The 26,261-nt window shown below is 34.7% G+C and overlaps 1 protein-coding gene and 1 long non-coding RNA gene across 5 annotated transcripts in view; one reads left to right on the plus strand and one right to left on the minus strand.

Annotated features, from left to right (window-relative positions):
* The window catches only part of LOC306642121, a 770,670-nt gene extending 760,756 nt beyond the window's left edge, over nucleotides 1–9,914 (plus strand). The window contains exon 3 of the long non-coding RNA XR_013758393.1: nucleotides 9,829–9,914. This is a non-coding gene — a long non-coding RNA (uncharacterized lncRNA). The remainder of the gene's footprint in view (nucleotides 1–9,828) is intronic.
* LOC306642105 (aldo-keto reductase family 1 member C4-like) overlaps nucleotides 1–26,261 on the minus strand; it is a 324,928-nt gene that overhangs the window by 27,901 nt on the left and 270,766 nt on the right. For all 4 annotated transcript variants that reach the window (XM_079107563.1, XM_079107564.1, XM_079107565.1 and 1 more), the window contains exons 8-11: nucleotides 9,821–9,988; nucleotides 8,885–9,001; nucleotides 7,996–8,073; nucleotides 364–486 (exon numbers count right to left, since the gene is read on the minus strand). In XM_079107563.1, coding sequence (XP_078963689.1) covers nucleotides 364–486; nucleotides 7,996–8,073; nucleotides 8,885–9,001; nucleotides 9,821–9,988 — 486 coding nt within the window. The remainder of the gene's footprint in view (nucleotides 1–363; nucleotides 487–7,995; nucleotides 8,074–8,884; nucleotides 9,002–9,820; nucleotides 9,989–26,261) is intronic.

Here is a 26,261-nt window from a genome sequence, read left to right on the forward strand (position 1 = left end):
TTCACATTCATGTATACTGGTCTTTCCTACACACAATTCTGTCCACAGCACACTCACTATGAGGTCAAGGAAAAAGTCACCTTACCCCTAAAGTTGAATGATCAGCCACTCTCCTCCTTGGTCACATCTACATCACAAGACTCCTTCATAAATTGGGCACTAAGGTCTACCCTCATTGCCCCAAGTCACCCAGCAGAGATAACAATTGAGAACCCTCCACACACTCCAAGACAGTGGCACTAATCTTAGCATCTTCTGTTTCCCAAAGACAAATGAACTGAGGAACAGGACAAAGAGACTTGTAGCAATAGTGGAGAAATAAGTAAAAGAATAAGAGATGGTGATGGGGCTCAGGGGTCTCACCTGGTTGCACACAGGCTTATACCTGAGGCCTGGTTTATTCAGGATCATCTCCAGCTGCCTGCGGTTAAAGTTGGACACCCCAATGGACTTGGCCAATCCTGCATCCTTACACTTCTCCATGGCCTTGAGAGAAAGGAGTTGTGAAGAGTCATTTCTACAGTCAACTGTGTCAATATAAATGCAAGACAGACTGTTAAGAGTGGTACTGTTTAGAAATCAAAATTTAGCTGGCTAAATCAGTTTTAAGAAGAGAAAAATGAGCAGATGCTAGAGATCTTCTCTGGTGGCCAGAGTGCAGCTGCCCCTGAGTTCACTGCCACAGCTGCGCAGAGGTGTACTCTCCAGGGACCAAGGCTGCCCACGCTGCTGCAAATACCTGGAAGCCTTTTCCCTAGGCACCACTGTCCAGCACCTCTGCTGTTGCCCAGAAGTTTTCTCTTGGGTCACAGCTGACCCTGACACCACTGCAACAGGTGTTCTGAGGCCTTTTCTCTGGGTGCTGCTGCTGTTGATGATGTCACAGTTGCCATCTTCTGGAGGTCTGTTGTCCTCAATGCTGCCTCAGATGCCTGGCTGCCATGGACACTGATGCTGCTGCTTCTAACTAAACAGTGCTGCTGCTAAGGCCTCTGCCACTCCCTGGAGGTCACCTAGTGTTTGCTGCTACCTGTATGCAGAGCCAACTCCACCACCACTGCTGCCTCATTACCCCACCTGCTGCCAATATCACTGATGTCTACAGCTGCTGCTGAACCCCTGGTTGCTGCCACCAACTCCTGCTACTACCACTTCCACCACTGCCAGAGGTCCACTGCCAGAGGGATGCCAGGTTTGGTTGCCCGAAGCAACATCCAGTTTGAGATGCCAGCCAGAGTCTGGGGTTCATTTGGGGTGCCAGTGTGATTGCTGCTGCTGCTATTGTGGAGTGCAGCTTCTCCAGTCTGGGCACACCAGCTGGGACCTGGAAGTTCAGTGTCCAGGTGTCTATGGGTTTGGCTTCAATAGGAGGGTCTTCCTCCTGGGTGTGGGTGTTGCCACTGTCCCTCAGAATTGCTCATCCCTGGTGGTGTCTCTCCAAATTCCAATGGCATTGAGATTTTGGGATTGCAACATTGTCTAACCCAGGATAGCTGATGCCTAGACCACTGAGGTAGTGACTGTTTCTGCCATGGCCTCTGTGGGCCAGACAGGCTTGTGGGATATCAGAGACCAAGGCTAAGAAGCATTTGGAAGCTCACAGAAATAGTTGTTCAATTTTCCACCATGATTTATTTTATTTTTATTTCTTTCTTCTCTGGCATCTCTCTACACCATATTTGGAGAAGGGTGTGTTTTTTGTATATCAGTTTCTTGAATACAGTGATATATGCATGGTGCTTTGTAGTTCTGCTATATATTCTTATATTTTTAATTTTTTTTTCTTTATATGAATTCTTCCTCTCACGTTTCTGTCTTCCTAGATTCCTTTTCTACCTTTTCTCCACCTAGCATCCGATCTCTTTTGGTTTCTCTTCCACTTCTCCTGTGGATTTTCTTCTAGATTGTCTCCTTCTCCCTCATGAACCCCATGATCTGCACTGTTTCTGTTTTTCCTTTATTCATTATTTGAGATTTTAAATCCATTTAGCAAATTTTCTCTTTTTATTGTGGAGAGTTTGAACTCATCATTGCTGTCTTTAGTGATAGGGCAGTGGACACCTACTGGGAGCTATTAGATTTGAGGCTGTATATTGTTTGCACTGGGTGTTGTTGATATTGGTCTCCTTCTGAAATGTGGGATACTGAAAATTTTCAGTGACAATATAGGTCCACAGGGTAGAATCTCTATTGCCCCACATCCATACAATGAGATGGGAGAACATACAGAGAACCACAGAAAAGAAGGGGAACAAACCAAGCTGCCCCAATAAGAGAAACCTCTGACAACACAATAGATGAAATGCCCCAAGAAGGCTTTTAGAAAGTACATAGTTAATCTGATCTGTGAAGAAAATGATGCTATCAAGAGTGAAATCAAAGAGAAGATACAGGAAGTGAAAGATCACTTCAATAAGGACTTAGAAATTATGAAGAAAAGCAGAAATCCTCAAAATGAAGGAATTAAAAAATCAAATTATAAATTCAATGGAAACCATCATCAACAGACTAAATCATTTGAAAGACAGAATCTAAGACCATTAAGACAAAATATTTAATATTGAAAATGAAGTGAACTATGCAGAGAAGATTGTAATGATTAATGAACACAACTTCAAGAATTATGGAATAACATGAAGAGACCAAATTTAACAGTTATCATGATAGAAGATGGAACAGAGACACAAACCAAAGGAATGCACAATGTTTTCAATGACATAAAATCAGAAAATTTCTCAAACCTAAAGAATGAAATGCAAAATCAAATACAGGAGGCATACAGGACCCCAAATATATAAAATTACAGCAGACCTGCACAAGGACACATTATAATGAAAATAACTAAAACACAGAATTAGGATAAAATCTTAAAGGTCATGAGAGGGAAAATAAAGCAAATTATGTATAGGTGGAAACCAATTTAAATCTCAGCTGATTTCTCAATGCAGAACCTCAAGGCTAGGATGTCATAGAACAACAGTTTTCAAGCTCTGAAAAATAATGAATGCCAACCAAGGAGTTTATATGCCACAAAACTGTTTCAGATTTGAATTTGAAATAAAATCCTTCCATGAGAAACAAAAATTAAGAGTTCAGGATTAGAAAGCCTGCATTACAGAACATTCTCAACAAAATATTCTGTGAGGATTAAGTGGAAAAAAAAAAGTGAAAACCAACAAAGGTAGGAACTACACTAAAGGAATAATCAAAAAACAAACTAAATCTAAACAAAAGCCAGAAATAAGCCAAATGACTGGGAATAAAAGTCATATCTTGGTAATAAGATATGACTAATAATGGACTAAACTCATCAATGAAAAGACTTAGACTTGCAGATTGGTTAATAAACAAGACCCGACAATATGCTGTCTCCAAGAGTCTCAACTTACAGGCAAAGACATCCACAGATTGAAGGTGAAAGAATGGGAAAAAAATATTACTCATATGGATTGTGTAAACAAGCAGGGGTTTCCATCTTCATATCAGATAAAGTGAAAGTCAAGTCAATGTTAATCAGGAATGACAAAGAAGGTTATTTCATTCTAGTTAGGGAAATTATACACCAGCAAGACATAAATATTCTAAATATTTATGCTCCAAACAATGGAGCATCTATGTACATCAAGAAAACCATTCTCAATTTCAAAAATTAAATAGACCATTAAAAGATAATACTGGGTGATTTTTAACACAGCTCTCACACTACTGCACAGATTTTCTAAATAAAACTAAACACAGAAACTGAAGAACTAAATAATAAGATCAATAATTAAGACTTAACAAACATACATGGAATATTTCATCCATGGAAAAATGGATACACTTTTCTTCTCAGCAGCACATGAATCCTTTTATAAAATAGGCCATATCTTATGCCAGAAAGCAACTCTTAACAAATACAAACAAAAATGGAGACAATGCTCTGTATTCTATCAGATCATAATGGACTGAAATTACAAATCAACAATAAACTGCAAAAATAGAAAATACTCTAACACATGAAGACTAAATAATAAACTATTGAGCAATGAATGGAGAGTAAAAGAGATCAATGATGAAATGAAAAAGTACTTACAGGTCAATGAGATTACCAACACAACACACCAAACCCTCTTGGATACTGTGGAGATACTACCAGAGGAAATTTAAGTGAATGAAGATATATAATGGATGTGGAGGGTGGGGAGTGAGAGAAGAATGGAAAACTTTAGAATATGTAGAAGGAAATGAGAGGGGTTTATGTAAAATGTTGGAATGAGACAGACATCATTACCCTATGTACATGTATGATTACACAAATAATATGAATCTAAGTCATGTACAACCATAGATACAAAATCATGTACCCCATTTGTGTACAATGAATCAAAATGCAGTCTATAAAAAGTAAAATAAATAAATAAATAAATAAATTTTTAAAACTATGACAATGCTAAAAATAAAAGAAGAATAAAAAGTCAACAAATAAATAACCAAATATTACATCTCAAAGTCCTAGGGAACGAAAAATAAATCAACACCAAAAACAGGAGAAGACAGGAAATAAGTAAAATCAGAGCTAAAAATCAATGAAATTAAAACAGAAGAAACTACTGAAAAGATTGAGAATACAAAATTGATTTATTGAAAAAATCAGTGAAATTTATAAACTCCTATCACACTAAAAATGAGAAAGAAAACTCAAATTAGTAAAATATGTGATGAAAAAGAAAATGTCACAACAGACATAAGTGAAGTACAAAAGATAATAGAAACTAATATGAAAATTTATACTCTAATAGAATAGAAAATATTGAAGACATTTACAAATTTCTGGAGACATGTGACCTACCTAAAATGAATCAGAAGGTCATATACAATATAAACAGAATAATTACAAGTAATGAAATAGAAAACACCATTAAAAGCCTTCCAATTAACAAGAGCGTTGGACCAGATGGATTCTCAGCCGAGTTCTACAAGATCTTCAAGGAAGAATTAACAATACTCCTTAAATTATCCCATGAAATAGAAAAGGAAGGGACCCTTCAAAACTCATTCTATGAGGCTGTTACCACACTAATATGAAAAGCAGACAAGGACGCATAAAACAACGTATTCAGAACAATATCCCTCATGAATATAGATGCAAAAATTCTCAATAAAATGCTGGCAAAATTCTCAATAAAATGCTGGCAACTTGCATACAAAAACATTTTCAAAAGATAGTGCACCACAATGAAGTAGGGCTCATCCAAGGGATGCAGGGTTGGTTCAACATACAGAAATCAAAAACTGTAATTCATCATATTGATAGAAATAAAAAAGAATCATATGATCAACTTAACACATGCAGAAAAAGCATTTGACAAAATACAGTACCCCTTCATGTTCAAAACTCTAGAAAAACTAGGGATAGTGGGAATATGCCTCAAAGTCATAAAAGCCATGTATGCTAAATCCAAGGTCAACAAGATCTAGATGGAGAAAACGTGAAAACATTCACTCTAAAAACTGTAACAAAAGAAGGATACCCTTTTTCTCCAATCTTTTTCAACATTGTCCTTGAAAATCTAGCCAGAACAATTAGAGAGAGGAAAGAAATTAAAGGTATGCTAATAGGTACAGAAAAACTCAAACTATCACTATTTGCCTAAGATATGATTCTACATTTGGAAGATTCAAAAAATTCCACCCAAAATATTCTAGAACTAATAAATGAATTCAGCAAACTAGCAGGATATAAAATCAGTACCCATAAATCAAACACATTCCTATACATCAGTAATGGATCCTCTGAAAGAGAAATAAAGAACATTCTCCCATTCGCAATCACCACAAAAATTAAAGTAAAATAGTTGGGAATCAATCTTAAAAAAAAAAAGGGTGATAGATTCTACAATGAAAATTACAGAACACTATCAAAAGAAATTAAAGAGGAACTTAGAAGATGAAAAGACCTTCCATGCTCCTGGATAGGAAGAATTAATATTGTCAAAATGGCCATATTATCAAAATCATTATATAAACTTACTGCAATTTCTCTTTTCATACAACTAGAGAGAGCAATCATAAAATTTATTTGTAAACATAAGAGACCCAGAATAACCAATGAAATTGTAAGCAAGAAAAGAAAAGCAGGAAGCATCACAATACCAGACTTTAAACTATGCTACAGAGTTAGAGTAATAAAAACAGCATGGTATTGACACCAAAACAGACATGTATACCAAGGTACAGAATAGAAGACGCAGAGACATATGCACATAAATACAGGTATCTCATACTGGACTAAGGTGCCAAAAACCTTCACTGGAGAAAAGATACATATTCAACAAATGGTGCTGGGAAAAATGGACAGCTACATGTAAAAAATTGAAATTAAACCCTTATCTCTCATCCTGCATGAAGTTCAAATCATGGTGGATCAAAGATTTAAGCACTAGAACAGAGATTCCTTGACTGCTAGAAGATAAAGTAGGCCCAAATCTTCACCATGTCAGCCCAGGAACTGACTTCCATAACAAGAACTATAAGTCAAAGGAGTTAAATCAATAATGATAAATTGGGTTTTTCTTTTCAGCAAAGATAACAATCAATAATGTGAAGAGAGAACTTACGGAGTGGGAGAGAAGCTTCACCACATGAACCTCAGATAAAGCATTAATCTCAAGGATATATAAAAATCTCAAAAAATATTAACACCAAAAAAGAAAAACAACAAATAACCAAGTCAATAAAAGTGGGCTAAGGAACTGAACAGACAATTCACAGAAGAAGATATACAATTGATAAACAAATATAAGAAAAAAATGTTCAACATCTCTAGCAATTAGAGAAATGAAAATCAAAACAACTCAAGATTTCATCTCACTCCAATCAGATTGGCAATTATCAAGAATAAAAGCAACAATAAATGTTGGTGAGAATGTGGGGAAAATGGTACACTCAGACATTGCTGGTAGGAATGTAAATTGGTGCAACCATTATAGAAAGCAGAATGAAAATTCCTCAGAAAACTTGGATTGGACCCAAAATTTGACCCAGTTATCCCACTCTTTTGTGTATACCCAAAGGACTTAAAATCAACATACTACAGTGACATAGCTATATCATTGTTTATAGCACCTCAATTCACAATAATTAAACAATGAAACCAACCTAGATGCCCTTTAACAGATGAATAAAGAAAATGTGATATATCTATATCTATCTATCTACATATGCATACATATATATGATGAAATATTACTGAACTTTAAAGAATAATGAAATTCTGTCATGTGCCTAAACATGGATGAAGTTAGGGAAATAAGATGCTAAGTGAAAGAAGCCAAAACCAAAAAACCAAAGGCTGAATGTTTTCTCTGATATGTGGATACTAATTCACAATAAGTGGAGGAAATAGGTAAGTAAAGAGTTACTTTATATTTATATTAGGTACACCTAGTGAGTGGAGGAGAAGGGGCATGGGAAACAAGTGATAGAGTGAAAAAGACATTATTATCTCATGTACATTTATTACTGAATGACTGATGTGAACCTGCAATATGTAGAATCAGAAATATAAGCAATTACACTTCATTTATCTGTGATATATCTAAATGCATAAATGCCTTCTACTGCCATGTACAACTAATTAGATCAAATAAATTTTGAAAAAATCTAAAAAATAAAATGAAAGCTCATGTGGAATGCTGAGGAGAATAGAAGGAGAAGAAGAAGAAGAGGAGGAGGAGGAGGAGAAAAATGGTAAATAGAATACCACAAATTGTTCCCAGCTGGAAAAAGCATTCTGTGTATCTTTAGGGAATCAGACATTATTGCACGTGGAGGCAGGCGTTGCATATCCTCACTGTCATCAGTTCTTCTCCTCTATTTCCCTGTATTGCATTCCAGTAATGCATTCCTCCCCACTCCAACAATAAAGCCTCTTTGAAAGATAATGAAGTCAAGCACCAAAATTTCAGCAGAAAGCATGAACTCTCACACTCAGTCACTTTCCCAAACACTCACCTCCCATACGGCACAGAGATCTGCTGAGTCATATATAATCTTTCCATTTTCATCTGTTGGAAAAAGCTCTTCCCCTGTCTGGAATAGAAGTGATCATAATAGCAATCTTGCTGAATTCTATGTCCATGCAGAGCAATATTCTTAGGTGTACCTATGGAATGGGACACTAAACATCCATAAAATAAGTGAAACAAAACTCTATATTCATATTTACAAAATGTTTATAAATGTATAAGTAAGAAATAACTTTCAGGGCTTTGTTTTCTGTATTCTCTTACATCAAATTATATATATGTTTAAATATATATATGTATGTGTATATATATATATATGAATCAATGAGATTTTCCAAATCACGTAATGGGGTCTATTAGTTAATTTATGCTACTTTTATTGTCTCTATATGTTCTTCTGGATAAATGTGTCACTGGGAAATTCTGTGGATATATGGGTTTCTTCTCCAGAAATAATGGATTTCAGTGATGACAGAGGCTGAAGGGTGTTCTAGAGCTACCAGGACACTCGTGGGATCAAGGATATGTAAGTGCACCAAAGATGGTCATTTAAGATTGTATTCAAGATTGATTTGATCCTGGAAGATGGAGAGACACTAAAAAAAATTAGTGACTATGAAACTTCAACTCACTCAAGTCGTACAGACCACCAATGGAGAAGGCTAGGACAAAACCAAGCAAACAATAATGTAGATGTAATGCATGAACAAATAGAAATGCTTCTGAAGATTAAATGTAACCATGAATATAGGAATAGTTTGGAGTTTCTCTAAGTCATATTAAGTTTATTTTAATTTATAATAGAATCTTAATTCAACCATTCATGATAATGATGATTGTGAAATTACATTGGTTTGATGATGTAAATTGCCTACCTTCATTGCTATTGGTAAATGAATAAGGTAGAGATCAACATAGTCAAAACAAAGTTTTTCCAGTGATCTTTCTAAACAAGACTGGACCAGCTCTGGTTGATGAAAAGTTGACCATAGCTGCAGAGGTTAAAGAATAGAAATTTGACTGGATTAATATATTACCCATACTTTGAAATTTATTGAACTTCATATTGAGATAGTTATTTGTCAATTGCTTGGAAACTGTTGATCACAGGGAAGATATTCTCTTCAGGTCTTGGGTTTCCATTCATTGTAACTATTCGTGTGAACTGGATTATATTTTTATATTATTAATAAGTCAACTGAACTATGGAAAGAATTACTCATGTGATAAAAATTTTAACAAATAATGACATTATCGACTCTCTGACTAGTGCTTCAGAGAAATTACAAAGTTACTGTTAGTCTATCTCATCTATTGATTTCATGACATAATAATTTGTAATTATTTTTTACATAACTGAAGGGAAACACATTATGACTCTTGTAATATGTTTCAGACATGAATAAACACACTTTAGCAATATCTACTTTAGTACCCAGAGAGCTCTCTTAAATTGTTCTTTGATAATGAAAAAGGTAACAGCAAATATTTTGAATGATAAGAAATTTAAAAATCACCCAGGAGATAATGAATCCATAATCTGGTCATAATTCTATCTGTTTCCACCACCAACAAAAAACATACTGCTGATTAGAGAATCAGAAAATTAAAGGAACCATAAATTCACAAATTTGTAGACTGTGGGCAGGAATTCATATTCTTTCTCTGTTTTAGAAACTGGATCTTATATGTGAATAAACATTATTCCAATATCTATATTCCACCCACAACTGATCACCTAACATAATTTCCAATTCTGTATATCACATTGTAGTAATCATGCAGTAATTTTTACACTGTATATACAATACCTTTGAAGTATAGAATATATCTTCTCTCTTCACAGTGCCATCTGCAATCTTGCTTCTAATAGCCAATCCTACCTCCTCTTCTGTTTGGTATACATAAGCACAATCAATATGGCGGAAACCAGCTTCTATAGCTATTTTGATGGCCTCTGTTACCTTACTATTAGGAACCTAGATGAATAACCAAAAGTGTGTTTAAAGAATCATATTAAGTGTGGTAACTCATAGTGAGCAAAATAGACAACTCATCAAACTATAAGAAATTTTATATTCCAATGTGCTCTTCAGAGTACTGAGTTATGTAATAGACAGCTAGTCTCCTGAACTTTGATCATTTTTCTTCTATGTTAGACTTAGGAAGTATTCAAAGAGCAATTTTGGATGTCTTGAGCATAAGCAGTAATCATAACTTAACTTTGCCCATGTCTTGTGGTTAGATTGGAATTTGCGGTAATAAAATCCAAGCCCAATTTTCTGGGTTATTCCTAGTTAATTATAAGAATCTGACATCCAGGAAACCTCTTTAGACTCAGAAAACCTAGTACATTCTCATCAGAGGACTCCAGAAGCAACTCACTTTTAGTGAGTTTTTGGAAGGACTCACAGGACCCAGCATACAGGAATATTCATGCAATAATTTTTGTGATACAGTCTCTAAGTAAAATTAATTCAGGGAAGTGTGTATGGAATGACTGTATAAATTCTTTGCAAGGTTCTATGAATACCATCCCAATGAAGATACACAGAATATAATAAATTTCCTCTCTGTTGAATTTTGAAACCACATGGACAATATTTCCTAGAAGAAAATTTATTCAGAAAATTTCCTAAAGTTTTCAGTGGGACTGGTTAATGTTACACCCTATGCTAGGACCCAACACAATTCTGCTCTCCAAAAGAAGTTAGACATATCATTTTAAGGCAAAGGGAGGTAGTAAAATGCTATTGCCCTGAATGTCCCTTTCTGCCACTTATAGAACAATGAGAGCAAGCCTGACCTGTTCATCCAGATATATATTATCTTGAAGGACCCAGACTCTTTTGTGCACACTGGAAATGAGGGTAAGTGAAAGTTGCCTGGAAAAGATGCTTTTCTCAACTATGACAGGATAACAGCTCCTTGGGATTTTCCTTATATGAGCCAATTAAGCAAGTGAATGTTGATAATGTCACTGCTTCTGCAGCCTAGCATATAAAACCACTCTTTTCACTTACAGAATGGGATAAAATCTATGCCACTGACACTGAAAATAAGGTATTAATTTCCAGAATATACAAAGCACTCAAAAAGCTTAACAGAAAGTAAAACAAAAACCCAATCATTAAATGGGAAAGGAACAAAACAGATTTCTCAAAAGAAGAGATACAAATGGTCCAAAGTACATGAAAAATGTTCAAATCTCTAGAAGTTAGAGACATGCAATGAAAACCATACCGAGATTTCACCTCACTGCCTTCAGAATGACAACTAGCAATAATACAAGTAATAATAATGTCGTTGAGGATATGGGAGAAAAGGTATACTCATACATTGCAGTTGGGACTACAAAATGGTGCAACACCTCTGAAAAGCAGTATGTAAATTGGGAATGGAAAAAAATTGGGAATGGAAAAATTAAGATTGTTCCATTATATATTTTTCCAGTATATATAAACTTCTCAGTATATATACAGAGGTGCTCAAATTAGCATACTGCAATGATGAAATCACATCAACATTCACAGGAGTTGGATTAACAAAGGCTAAATTATGGAATGAAACTTGATGCTTTTCACCAGATGAGTGGATAAAGATTAACATGGCATGCCTAAGGTGCCTAAGCCCAGTGGAGGAATGAAGTGACCATCACTGAGCTCCACGTACTGATGTTTGGAATTCATTGCTGTCTCTCCTCAATCTAAGCAGGTTCTGCTCCTTCTTCTGCCTTCACAGGGCAGATATAACTGAATTTCACAACATAAATTACTTGTCTAATGGTTAACCAATTGTACTTGTTATCTAATGATTAGGCAATATTTTATAAGTGGAATGAGGTTAAAGAAATAGTCAATATGTGAGAAGAAAATTGGAATCAGTTCTCTTATTTCATTTGGAAAAATTTTATGTAAATTACTACACAGTGATAAGAGTGTGATAGTGTTTAGGAAATTTACTCTGTAAAATATGATCAAGGGTTACAATAAGAGATTGAACCAGTATTGATCATTCGTCAAGCTGAAGATCTCACTTCCTCATATATTTTGTATTCTGTGTTTTGTAGTTTTGGGTTTTCATTTTTTCTTTTGGTCATGATAAAGTCCTTCTTGAACATGCATTACTAGACATGATGAACTATAACACACCAAGAAGAAAAACACACAAAATTTTTTTGAAAAATTTTATGGAGCATTTTTGGAGTTTCATAAAAATAATAAAATATTAAAATGAACAAAACTAACCTTTTTAATTTTCCCATTGGAAAAATGTTTTCCATAATTTGACTACAGAGCCCAAGAGGATGCAGTTCCGACACATGTACAGTAACATATGCACTCATTAAGTGTAAGTCAAATGATTACAGTCACAGGAAGTCACTTTGCCATAGGTACTATTGGTTAAAGTTTGTTACAACTTTCAACTGCTAGATTACTTCAAGAAAACCATGAATAAATAGGATGCAAAAATAAGACATTTCATGTTATTTATAACCTTGTTCAACATTATCAGTTAAAAATGGAAAATCTTAAAATATTCTGATCTTTAGCATAGCTATGTAAAAATTTATGCACTTATGAAATGGAATATTTGAACAATTCATAATCAAGCATAAATGTTTATAAATAACATTTATTAAATATAGAAAGAGGGACTTTTAATTCAATAAAAAAAGGGAATTTAGTATAACAACCAACATAATATATTTTTAAAAGATGCAAGCTAAAAAATGAAAGACAACAAACTCTTCTTATTCTCTCTGAATAGTGACACTCTGACAAGCTTTTTAATCAACTAGACATTTTTTGTAACTTCCATAATTTCAAAATATTGCTTACTTATATAAATGGAGAAGCTCTGGTCCTTACACAGATCCTATTCTCTTGTGGTTCTGGTTTTAAGACAAATCCCCTTCTTGATCACACATTATATGATAAAATGAACTATCCTATGCCACACAGAATTTAAATGAATGGGTGAACATTATTCAAACTCTGACACTCAAAGAAAAATCAAAAGTTAAAATGGCAAAAAAAATGATTATTTTTTACTTTCTCATTTGCAAAATATTTTACAAATCTTATGTTGCTTTGTGACAAAAATGTCCATTGTTGATGAGTGTGCAGTCCTGAGAAGTATGCACCAAAAAATGTTGCTATGTCAAGCTGCTTTGTGAAGGATAAATTAATGGCAGCTCTTGGAAAATATTTTGCAAGATGCAACAGAAGACTTATGAACTCTCTGAATGTTTGGATTCCCAGGGATCGCTAAAGCTTCAGTATGTTTTTCAGTTCCGAGCATTTAATGTTTCACTTTTGTATCATAACAAAAGTATTTACTTGTAAAAGGTAAAAACTCAGACCCTGAAAATTAAACAGAAATGAATTTCCTGGTAGAAACCAGTCCTCTCTCAAAGTGCTTTTGCTCAGTGACACTAACCTCACTGAGAACCCAGAGTCTTCTCCACAGGGTTGCAATTAACTGTTAAAATTCTGCCTACCACCTCCCATGAAACACAAACTTGAATTATGGGGTGTCCTAACTTTACCTGGTTTGAATTATCTGGACATTGACACCAGGTGTCTTCTCTCTGAGATAAGAATGTTTTTACTGCTCCTGGGTTCTAAGTGGACATTGTGACCACGTCTTTCTATGAATGTCCTGGACACAGGACTAGAAGGCCCTTTCTCCACATCCACCAGACACACTAGTCAACAACTTCAACAAATCCATGATGAACTCAGCTTCTTTATAGAATCTTAGTTTGTCGGGGGGGGGGGGATTTTTTTTTTTTTTACTTAGTGTTTAATCACAATTATAGTAAGCATATAGAATTTATAGAATGAAATCAAATAGCAAATACATTCATTTTCCCACTGCCCATTCAAAACTCTATGATAGAAATTTCTTCTCTAGCCCTAAATTAACTCCTATGCAGGCTCTTGACATTTGAAAAATTTATTCCTGTATACTCCAAAAATCCTTCTTCAGTTTTAGATGTAAAAATGATTTCAGAACAATAATTAATATTTTTAATTCAGTATAATAAGAAAAAGTACAAATTCCATTTAAAATTAAACTTTCTCCAAATTCATGCCTCTTTTATTTATTTTTTTAAAATTTTTTATTGTAAACAAATGGGATACATGTTCTTTCTCTGATTGTACATGGAGTCAAGGCATATCATTTGTGTAATCATAAATTTACATAAGGTAATGTTGTTTGATTCATTCTGTTATTTTTTTCCTCCCCCCACCCCTCCCACCCCTCTTTTCCCTCTACACAGTCCGTCCTTCCTCCATTCTTGTCACCCTCCTTAACCCTAACCCTAAACCTAACCCTAAACCTAACGCTAACCCCTCCCATCCCCCATTATATGTCATCATCCACTTATCAGGGAGATCATTCATCCTTTGTTTTTTTGAGATTGGCTTATCTCACTTAGCATGATATTCTCCAATTTCATCCATTTGCCTCCAAATGCCATAATTTTATGCCATAATTTTTTATCATTCTTTTGGCAGAGTAATATTCCATTGTCTATATATGCCACAGTTTCTTTATCCATTCATCAATTGAAGGGATTTTAAGGCTAAAGAATATCACAATGTGAAATGGTAAGATTACAGAAATAAAACATTAAGGCCATATATAAACATCTATATTATATAAGAATTTTTTTCAATAGATATGAACAATTCTTTGATTTACAAATGATGAATTCTAAACAGCTCTTCTGTGTCTAAAATATATCTGACAATTCCTACACTGAGAGAGATTTTACAACATGATGGAATGAACATCTTTCCTATTAAAACCAAGACCAAAAACCTGTATTCCTAGATTATATACATATGTTTGCTTCCAAACATCAGGAAAGATGTGGCCCAGCTCATTAATTTTTAAAACAATTATATTGAGATAGTGGCATCTTTGATAATGGTTGGCAAATATTAAAAGAAGAATCTACCATCTCAAAGACCTTGGTGGCCCCTCTGGTGACCAGTTCTTGTTTTCACTGAGACACAACCTTCCCAAATTTTGTGTTCCATCCACCTTGGCCTGCCATGCACATCCCTGATGACTATCACAACGGCTTAACAAGGGCTCCAAGTGGAAAGCAGATGGCTCCTCCCTTGGGATTCCAATGTCTAATTGGAAATACAGAAAATGTAAATATCAACAGAGGATTATCATAGTTTTCCTGAAATGTTAAGAACAGATGTCATGTAGTTACTATGGTAGGGAAAAGTCTGATGATCAGTGGACTGTTTTTGTATTCTCTAATCTATGCAAATCTTCTTTCAGAACATTAAATACTCACAAAATAAAAATACAAAATTTATGAAGGCTTATTACCTTGAGAACCATGTTGAGATGTTATACAAACAAATAACAAAAAAAGGCAAAAACTGCTTTTATTGGTGCATAAACACTGAATTTTGTAAAAATTGAGAAACCCTAGTATAGGATGTTTTTGGTTGTAGAGACCCAGAAAATTCAGTTCATCTTGCTTGAAAATGTGAGGAAATGGATCCAAAGTGATAATTTGGACAACTAAAGATGAGTTTCCAAATTATTCTATTAGTAAAATGAATGAATACTACATATGTGTATTATAGGAAAACATAGTACTAAGTTCCTTATTTGAGATCTTTCTGGGTTTTGATACAGACCTTGAATATGTATATCACAAGCCCTAGAAATTCCAAATGTTCATCTCAGATACCAGGTGGAAACCACATCTGTAAAATGCGGCCTTCTAAGGCTGCTTCCATCCTTACTACTACCCATTCTTGGTACACTCCTTTCATTCTCTTAGTTTAAGTTTCTACCCGAGATATGTTGATGTAATAGGTCATTGTTCATTCAGACAAAGGAAGTTTTCCAAGTTCTTGGCATGTTCAATTCCTAAGAATTTCTACTCATACCTAGACTGTACTTAAGGTAGCTAACATGAAATCTTAACTTTAACCATTCCATGCTAAGCAAGTCTCTTTCTCTGTGGCTTCTACTACATCTCCAAGTATCAAATTACAGATCCAGCAGAGTTGCAATTATTGGGTATCTTGTCTTTCTTTGTTAAGATCCCATTAATGCTGATGTAGTCAGATTTCATTAACTAATACAGTAAGTAAAAGTTGGTCAGACTCTTCTCATTCTTCCTACATTTCTACTATAACAGACCTGATGCTGGGTGACACCTCTCAGTTTTACCTATTGATCTGTCCTTGGACCATCTAGGAAAAACATGTCTATAATGAGAACTACATATTTGCTTCTATTTACATAGGCCCATTCAAATTAAACTTAATCTCCATCCCAAACACTCATACTCATTTGGTCTGCAATAAATTTAAGATATAACAAGGTTTTAGGATTATATCAAGTAGCTCAAATCTAGGCAAGACTGGAAATGTCAAATCTAAAACAAAAAAAAAAAATTGCTTTTTCACTAGGATTTCTTGGCCATAATTGTCATCTACCCAACCTTCCTTTTTCTCCAAATTAGTGTTTGGGTCTTTCTTGTTAATTCCATTTCCATTAGCAGGTAGTCACTGTGGGAAAGGGGCTGTGAAGCAGTCCTAGTGAGAAGAATCCTGCTGGGGGCTCCCATGTGAGTATCCCCCTGTTCTAAAATATTTTGGGGGGTGTGATTGGAGTAATAATAATATTCACCCAAGAATATAGAAATTATAGCAGCAGCATGAGAACATTAATGTAAGAAAGATAAAAATACATGAAAACATTTGAGACAAGATGGTTCTCAGGACCACAGGTTTGACCATAGATTGAATGAACGTAATTACTGACTAAAAAAAGTCATGCCAATCAGAAGAAAGACTGGTCAACTTGGAGTGGCTTATAATACCAGATATTGATATCAAAAATAACTTAATATTTGAATAGGTAGACCTCACAAACATCTAGAAATGTAATATTGTAAGCATAGCGTTTATTTCCAACCTGCACATAAGTTTAAATGAGTACTTCTGCATAGGTTTTTGCTTTCACATATTATGGAACATAATATTCTTTCACTTGTGTTGGCTTTGGATTTATTTTGCTTTTCTTTTTTGTCGGCTCTTGATGTTGGAACTTGGGTTATTGACTGAAGACATTTTCCTTCCTTAACATATGCACTTAGTACTATATATTTCCCTCTAAGTACTACTTTAGCTGTGCCCCACAAATTTTGATGTGTTCTACAATTGTTTTCACTCCACTCATTTTTGTTTTACTTTAGTATAATTACTTAATGGGTTATTTTGAAGTGCGTTGTCTAGTTTTCAAGTGCATGAAGATTTTGATGTTATCATTATGTGATTTTAGTGTAATATCACCATGGTCAGAGAACACATGGTATATGATTTTCATTTAGATTGGTTGAGGTTTATTTTATGGACCAAGGTATGGTGGGTAATAGTGTATGTTCCATAGGTACTTGAAAAAAAAACTGTATTTTGCCATGGATGGATGGAGTTTTCTTATTAATGTTGTTTGATAAAATCATCATCCTTCTGTATAACAAATTTGTTTAGTTCTTCCATATTCTTTCTAATTTTCTGTATAGTTGTTCTATCAACACAGAGAAGTTTTGAAATATCTAACTATACTTGTTGAGGAAATTGATGAAGATCACTAATCTGGGTCAATGAACAATTAGCTTTCTAATCATTCTATTAGGAATATTGATATAATACATAGCTACGATGGGAAAGTTTCAATATACTTACTTCATTACTGGTGATCTTTCTGCTTTTGTGATAGAGACCTGGTATAGCTATATCGTGAGGCCTACAAACACCAACTTCCTTCTCAGATGTGAAGTGGAACTATCTTAACTAAAATGGTGGTCTTAAGGGTGCTATCATTTTAACTCTGTTATCTTACCTAATTTTTCTCATATTTAATATTTATTTGTTTATATATTTAATTATTTATTTATTTTTATATTTTTCCAGACTGAATGTTGATTCACTGTATAAAATGGGTACATTATTTTGTTTCTATGGTTGTACATCATGTAGATTCATACCATTTGTAGTAATCATACATGTACATAGGGTTACCCAGTTCTCGATGCATTCCTTTAATTCTCTGAATTTACTTCAAAAAAATATGTTGACATGGTGTGTCATTCTTTGTGCAGACAATGGAAACTCTCCAATCGTTTGGTATTCGCCTAAGAATATCCTAGAGTATACTTGAGGCAACCTAGATAACATCTTAACTTTAGCCATTCCATGCTAAGCACATCTCTTGCTCTGTGGCTTCTACTACATCTCCATGCATCACGTTTTTGATCCACCTGAATTGAAATTATTGGGTTTCTCTTCTTTCTTCAGTTAATTTCCCATGAATGCCAATGTATTCAGATTGCATTAAATAACAGAGTAAGCGAAAGTTGGTCAGACTCCTCTCACTCTCTCTGCATTTCTCCTCTAACAGACTCACTGCTCAGTGAGGCTTCCAGTTTCACCTATTGGTCTATTCTTGTGCCAACAATCAGAGAGAAAGACGTGTATAAAGAAAACTGATCATTCTATGTCCGTTTATATGAGCCCATTCATTTAAACATGAGTCTCCAATTCAGAGACTCATAATCATTTGATTGAAATAAATCTTAAGATATTACTAAGTTTTAGGTCTCCCAACAGTTCAAAGTCTAGACAAGACTGGAAACATAAAATCTAAATAAATCATTGCCTTTTAATTATGAATGCAGTGATTAAGATGGCTGTCTCTCCAACATCTCTTTCTTCCAGATTATTTCTTTGGGTCACTCATGTTAATTTCATTGCCATTTGCATGCAGTCACTGTTGAAATGGGGTTGTGACACTCTCCTAGAAAATTCAACATGAAAAGGATCCTTCTGGGGGGCTTTTCTGCCAGAATCCCTCTGTTCTAAGCAGGTTATTTTAAAATGAGGTGAATCCTTCTCCTAAATTGTATATTGTGCTGCTATGCTATGCAGTCAGCTCCAAGCTGGGAAATGATGTCCACAGACAGAATAGGGTAGAGCCTAGAGTAGATGGGAAAGTTTTCAGTCTCGGTTGGACAATATCCAGAGTTTATTTTTTATTTGGCCTTTTTGTTGTGGGGGTAAATCTCTCTAAGTGTGTTAAGCCAATGTGATTTTGTATAAGATTTTTCTTTCTTTTTGCAATGATGTAACCAAATAAAACCACTGTTGAAAATAACACAAATATCCTTTAAACCTCTATCCTCAATGCACATTGCCTGCATCAAACAACATTCAGAATCTGTGAAAACTGTTGAATTTCTCTGGAGATCTTAACCCCATTGTTTTCTAAGGGCTGACCATGGGATTCACAGAGCAAGCATGTTGCAAAGGTCTCAATTTTCCCCTGCACTTTTACAGAGTTGTGGTCAGTTGTCCATGCAATGGGAAGGACACTTGTGGTTAATTGAATTTTTTTAAGAAAAGAAAAGGAAAAGAAAGTAAAGAATCACCTATTTTCTTTGGTACACAATGATGGCAATTATTTTCCAAGGTATATAAAAAAGTCAATAAAAAAGTGATGCCTTTCTTATGAATCTAAAAATTTATTTTCTCCATCTTCATTTGTCATGAAATCAGATGTTTGCTGGAACATCAGTAACAAGTTTCCTCTCTGATTTGCTAAGGCCTGCCATCTATTTTCAGCAATAATCTGCATGGTTACACTGCATGCAAGATGTTTTAGAGATCAGAAGCACAGACTCGCTACCTGGTGTCTTCAAAGTTTGTGAACAGATAAGTCAGCAGTGCCTCTTAGTATAGACACATTACATTGAGGAAAAAAATTGATAGCTCATTTGACACTACCTACAATGTGTGAGGCAGCTTTGGCAATCGCAGGCAAAATCACACTGGAATTTTCTAACATTTAGAATCCCATTTTTTTCATAGCATGCTTTCTATGTTGCTTTAGACTCCTGACTGCTAATAGAACTTTTACAGTGACAATTCACCGGATTCTCATTGTTTCTTAATGTTTCTATTGGAGACATAGGATCTTTACTACTGAAACATTTTCTCACTTCACTCTATATTCTAAATTTCCAAGTATTTTATGAGATTCTTTCCAAGAATGCATCCAAATTGACATAAATATCTTTAAGTGTATTGTATTTAAAATTGTTTCAGCTTTTCTTTTTAATGCTATTCATCACTCCAGCTGTACCATTGAATTTAGTATGCAAAAAGTTCCTTTTGTTCTCCAGAATATAATTATAAGAACATTTGGTAGAAGAAGAATGGAAGAATAGATGAAAAGAATCAAGTGGGAGGAAGGAGGAAAAAGGAAAAGGCTTGGGGAAGTACCTGGGAAAAGAGACCTTCCATATGATGCAATTTCCATCTATGCATGTACCACAGCACATTAGTAAATCCAATAATCCCAATGATACATGCATATGTATATCACATTAAGTAAATTACAGTAATAGCTGGAAGATCTGGAGAGTAAGGCAATCAGATCATGGGAAGAGAGGAGAGAAAGATGGGGAAAATATTGAGGTATGAGATTGATCAAATGTTATGTGCATGTATGAATTTGAAATCAAAAAGTTCACAATTATGTAAACTTATAATTAACTAAAAAATAAAAGAATTTTGAAGAGAGTTCCCAAGCAGAAAAATGTTCAACTCTGCCCTCTTCAAACTTTGCACATATAATTCCTCATGTTTTTTCCAGTCCAGTTATCCTCCCACCTCCTTGACAACCATTTGAGAGGAAAACATCATTCCTCAGTTTCCAGGGGAATCTCTGGTCCTTGAGCTGCAGGGAGGGAGCCCTTAGACTGCTGCTCCTCCCTGGCATATGTGCATCCTTTGGAGACTATGAATGATGAGCTAAATGCAAAGGGTTTTCTTGTTACTCCATGGTCTAGAGAAACACTGACCAATAGGTATTAGTTACTACTTCCCTAAAACCTGAGAACTCCAATTTCTCCTACCCCAGAAATCTGTTATCACCTCCAAACCCAGGCTTAGAGACATGTAACCATTTAGATTTCATGTATAATCAGCCAAAAAGAAACCAATCATAAACACAACAGAGACAGTGACAATTAGAATCTTGGGGGTTGAAGTTGTGTCTCAGTGGTGGAGTGCTTGCCTAGCATGTGGAGGCATTGGGTTTGATTCTTAGCACTATATATAAATAATAAAATAAAGGTCCATCGATACCTAAAAAAAATTGTTAAAAAGAACCTAGATAAAACAAGATTATTTTGTTTTCAAAAATAAATGAAAATTTTATGCCTGGAAGCTTGAGTTTAGCTGTAGGAGAATGGAAATTGTGAATAAGCATGGATTAATAGAAGAAATATGCTCAACCAACAGCATCTGAGCCATTATTTCCACCTGTATCCACACAGGGCCTTCTAGTTGAAGTCAAGACAAAGTTGTTCATGTTAATATTCATGAGCAAATGGATAATTTGGATGGTCAGCCATACTAAAATGAGAAAAAAATGTGTAACATACAGTCACTGATTCTGTATCTATAGGGGTAAATAAGTGAAACCTATGGAGCTCCATTATATTTCCTGAGTGACTTGATAGTCTGCCATTCCTACTTTCATAAACATAGTTTAAAAAAGAAATATGTGTTTCTGTTATAACTCGATTATTCATAGTATATTCCCTTTTCTACAATAGAACACAAGTATTCATAGGAATGTATTCACTCATATTTATCTCCCTTAGCTGTGTCAAAGCAAAGAATTCATTTTCTTTCATCTACTCAGTGAAAACAGTTAGATTGCTCCCTTTATTCTTCCTTAATTTTGTGGAGTAGGGCACATCCAATTGTGCCATATTTAGTATAAGAACAATTCAGATATTGATCAATATGCAAGTTCACTTTCAATTAATTGATTCATTAATCATTTGCTCACTGCTGATCACATGCAACATGGTGCTAGATTCAGATATGGAAAGAATGTTGTTTATAAAATGAACCTACAAATTATTGGAGCTTGACATTTAGTATGTAGCTCTCTATAATTTAGAAGAAATACAACAGAAAATCATTATATCTTGAAACATTTAATAGGTAGAAAGTATTGCTAGGTGCTTGCTACTGTCCACAATATTATATTATGAATTCATCCTTCACATTTATCTATATTAAAAATATATTAGAAATGATAACACAATGTCTTCCAATTTTAAGCACATATATTTATGCATTATCTAATCCCTTTTCAAATATCAACACATTTATTTCTAGTATGATTAAACATTCCCACAGGCAGAAAGGACATACATCCTTGTTCAATCTCACTTACATGGACACTGTTATATTCTATAACAATAGAGTATCAAGAAGCAGTAAAGAAATTTTTCATGCCTATCAATTATCTTCAACATCGGTGTTTTTCTGCTCACACTTCACTTCTCTTGTATTTTTCTTCTCAAATAATACTTTATCTCTCCTTTGAGATGTCTAAATTTTCAAACTCAAAACCAAATATTCTACCAACAGCATCAATGAAAGACTCTTGACAGTCAATCAGTGTCTGGTTTCTGATCAAAACTGCACTGAAAAGGAGGGAAAGCCTTGAAACTAAAACAAACAAAGGTCACATATTTACCAAAGTTACTTACAACTCAGAAGAAAGATATTGAACATTTCTGCTCTTGTCATCTAAGTCTTTCAAGTCTTCTACAGTCAACTCAAAGTCAAAAACCTATCCCAGAAGTAGAATGTTTTAGGCCTGTGTAGACTACATTTTGCCAATACTGGAAATCCAATGAAGTCAAACACAATTAGATTGTTGCAGGAACATTTGCAAATCTGAAAAGCTTCCAGACTTATTAAAGACATCAAGCAAAAGACTGAAATAATTGATAACTATCACCTGAAAATTAAAAAGGAATAAATTCTGACAAGTTATATATTGAAACTGCACCAAGTATAAACAAAAAGAGATCTAAAATGGAAACTGTACCAAAGTAAAGCTAATATTATTCCAAGATTATAGTGTCATGTGCTTAAAAGGCCCAGAGGAAACTCATGGAAACATTTTGAAGTATGAAATAGAATTCAATAATGTTCAAGGACACACTTTGACTTTTTTGGGGGGGTTTGGGCAGCACTAGGAATTGCACTCAAGGGCCCTTGTCCCATGAGCCACATTTCCAACTTTTTTTTATATTTTATTTAACAACAGGGTCTCATTGAGTTGTTTAGCATCTCACTTTTGCTGAGGCTGACTTTGAATTTGAGATTCTTCCCTCAGCCCTTAAGCCACTGAGATTCAACAAATTTAAGTCAGTATTCTTAAAATACTAATTATATCCTGTTTAAAGCAAAGAATATGGCTCAAAGAGAATCACCTTGTCTAAAAGCAAGACATTTTATACATGGAAACATTTTTCACAAATTGCTAAAATGCTGAAATGGATACCTCAATCATTACCAATTTCCTTAAAAATGCCAAGAGAATAAAATATTGAAAATTTAAACATTGATGAATTACATGAATGGCATTCACTGAATTCTTCTTTGAACTTTTCTGTGTATTTGGAAATTCTCAAACAAAAAGGGATATGAAATCTAAAGATTAACAAAATTATCACTACTCTATGAATGAATCTAATAGAATATATGCAAATGTCTTCACAGAATAGTTTATTGCACAATTTTCAAATTAACTGAATAGATAAAGTCACTTTCTTGATTACTGCAGCGTATCAAACCAAGAAAGCAGACCTGCAGTTTCTCAACGTGGTACGCAAACAAGACCATGGGGGAACTTTACTGGAATTTTATATTTTGAAATTTTATATGATTTCAAAATAGACTGAGGACATATGAAAATGGATGTAATAAAATAAGGAAGAAATTCCCAGCAGCACAGCCACTGTCACGGCTAGATGCAACAGCCACAGTGGACCCTTTATGAGCACAGAGGAGGCATAAGGGAATTAAAGGAATCCATATTATTTAGAGGACTGAGGAATGTCTGGGTCAGGAGAGTTTAAAGATCAAAAACCAACTAAACTAAAAATTTCCCTGCACAATATGCTCGTGTGTGAAGGAATCCTCATCTCTCATGGAGACATATAAAGGACAGAGGGAGGAACACATTTTCAGCAGTGGTGCAGAAAGCCAGCAGCTGAAGGAACTGATTCCTGGCAAATCTGAATCTGGCCCAAAGTACAGGTCTAGCAAACCCACATGTACAGTAGAGAATATGCCTATTTCAATAGGAGAAAATTGGCTGTGGAAAGAGGTTTACATAGGGGACTACTGGTTATGAAAATCATCATGGCTTTCCCCTCCCCTTGCAATTGAACTGCTTCTAGGATGGACTTGCAGGCTGGGAATTTGAAAGGATGGGGGTTCATGAGATGGCGTTTGAATCCGAGGTCAGGAACCATGCAGTCCCCTGGTGACCTAGTGGACTAAAAATTGGTTCCTCCTCCACATGAATGGAGCTCAGGGCATATACCTGGGGTACAATCTTTCACCCTGGAGCAGCAATTACTGGGCCCCAGAGGTGTACTGATTTAAAATCTCCAGACCAATTCCATTCAGTAAGAGTCTGGAGCCTAGCTAAGCCTAAACCTTGGCTCCAGGAGTTGGGTCTCTTGGATTATGTATCTCACCCTAGCAAAATCACCATGAGGGTGGAGCAAGTTTTATTCTCCCCAAAACCCAACCTAACTGCTGAGAAAGAGAGTTGAGAATTTTTTAACTCCAACAGATATAATTCTTCAATTTTCCATTAAGATCTTTTTCATTTCCTTTTTTTTTTCTTTTTTATTATTCTGCTCGTGTGACATTATTGTTTCATAGACATTTACACATATTCATATTTGTTATTTCGTCTCATTTCTTACATTTTTGAAACCAGTTCTTTTTAATGGGCCAGTTTGTTGGGGACTAGGTAGTTTTATAATTATATTTCAGTTTTAGTTTTTATTTTATTATTATAATTAACATGTTTTATTCATAAGAATACAGATTCTAATTTTTGTCTTTGTACTTTTCTGAATATCCCAAGGTTTCTACAACATCACTTTTTTATATTTTTTATTTAGCTTTTAATTATTTACAGACTGCATGTTGATTCATTATACACAAATTGGGTACATCATTCATTTCTATGGTTTTACACAATGTAGATTAATACCATTCATGTAATCATACATGTACATAGGGTAATGACATCTGTCTCATTCCACCATTTTTTATACCCCCACCCTCTCATTTCCTTCTACATATTCTAAATTTCCCCCATTCTTCTCTCACTCCCCATCCCCCCATTATATATCATTCTCCATTTATCAGGAAAAAACATTTGGCCTTTGGTATTTTGGGCTTGGCTTATTTCACTTAGCAAGATATGCTCTAATCCCATCCATTTATTTGCAAATGCCATAATATTATTCTTCTATATGGCTGAATAGTATTCCATTGTGTATATATACCACAGTTTCTTTATCCATTCATCTGTTGAAGGGCATCTAGTTTGATTCCACAATCTAGCTATTGTGAACTGAGCTGCTATAAACATTGATGTGGCTGTGTTACTATAGTTTTCTGATTTCAAGACCTTTGGGTATAAACTGAGGAGTGGGATAACTAGGTCAAAAGACAGGTCCATTCCAAGTTTTCTGAGGATTCTCCACACTGCCTTCCAGAGTGGCTTCACCAATTTGCAACTCCACCAGCAATGTATGAGTGTGCCTTTTTCCCTTATCAACACCAACATCTATTATTATTTGTGTTCTTGATAATAGCCATTTTTATTGGAGTAAGATGAAATCTTAGAGTTGTTTTAATTTGCATTTCTCTAATTACTAGAGATGTTGAACACTTTTTCATATATTTATTAATTGCTTGTGTGTCTTCTTCTGTAAAGTGTCTGTCCAGTTCCTTGGCCCACTTATTGATTGGGTTCTTTGTATTTTTGGTGTGAAGTTTTGTAAGTTCTTTGTAAATTTTGGAGATAAGTGCTCTATCTGAAGTGTGTATGGAAAAAATTTTCACCCACTCTGTAGGCACTCTCTTCACATTCTTAATTGCATCCTTTGCTGAGAAAAAGCTTTTTAGTTTGAGTCCATCCCACTTATTGATTCTTGTGTTAATTTCTTGTGCTTTGGGAGTCTTATTAAGGAAGTCTGATCCTAAGTCAACATGATGAAGATTTGGGCCTTTTGTCTTCTTTTAGGTGCAGTGTCTCTGGTCTAATTCCTATGTCTTTGATTCATTTTGAGTTGAG

The sequence above is a fragment of the Sciurus vulgaris genome (genome assembly GCF_902686455.1).
Source record: "Sciurus vulgaris genome assembly, chromosome: 12".
Lineage (NCBI taxonomy): Eukaryota > Metazoa > Chordata > Mammalia > Rodentia > Sciuridae > Sciurus > Sciurus vulgaris.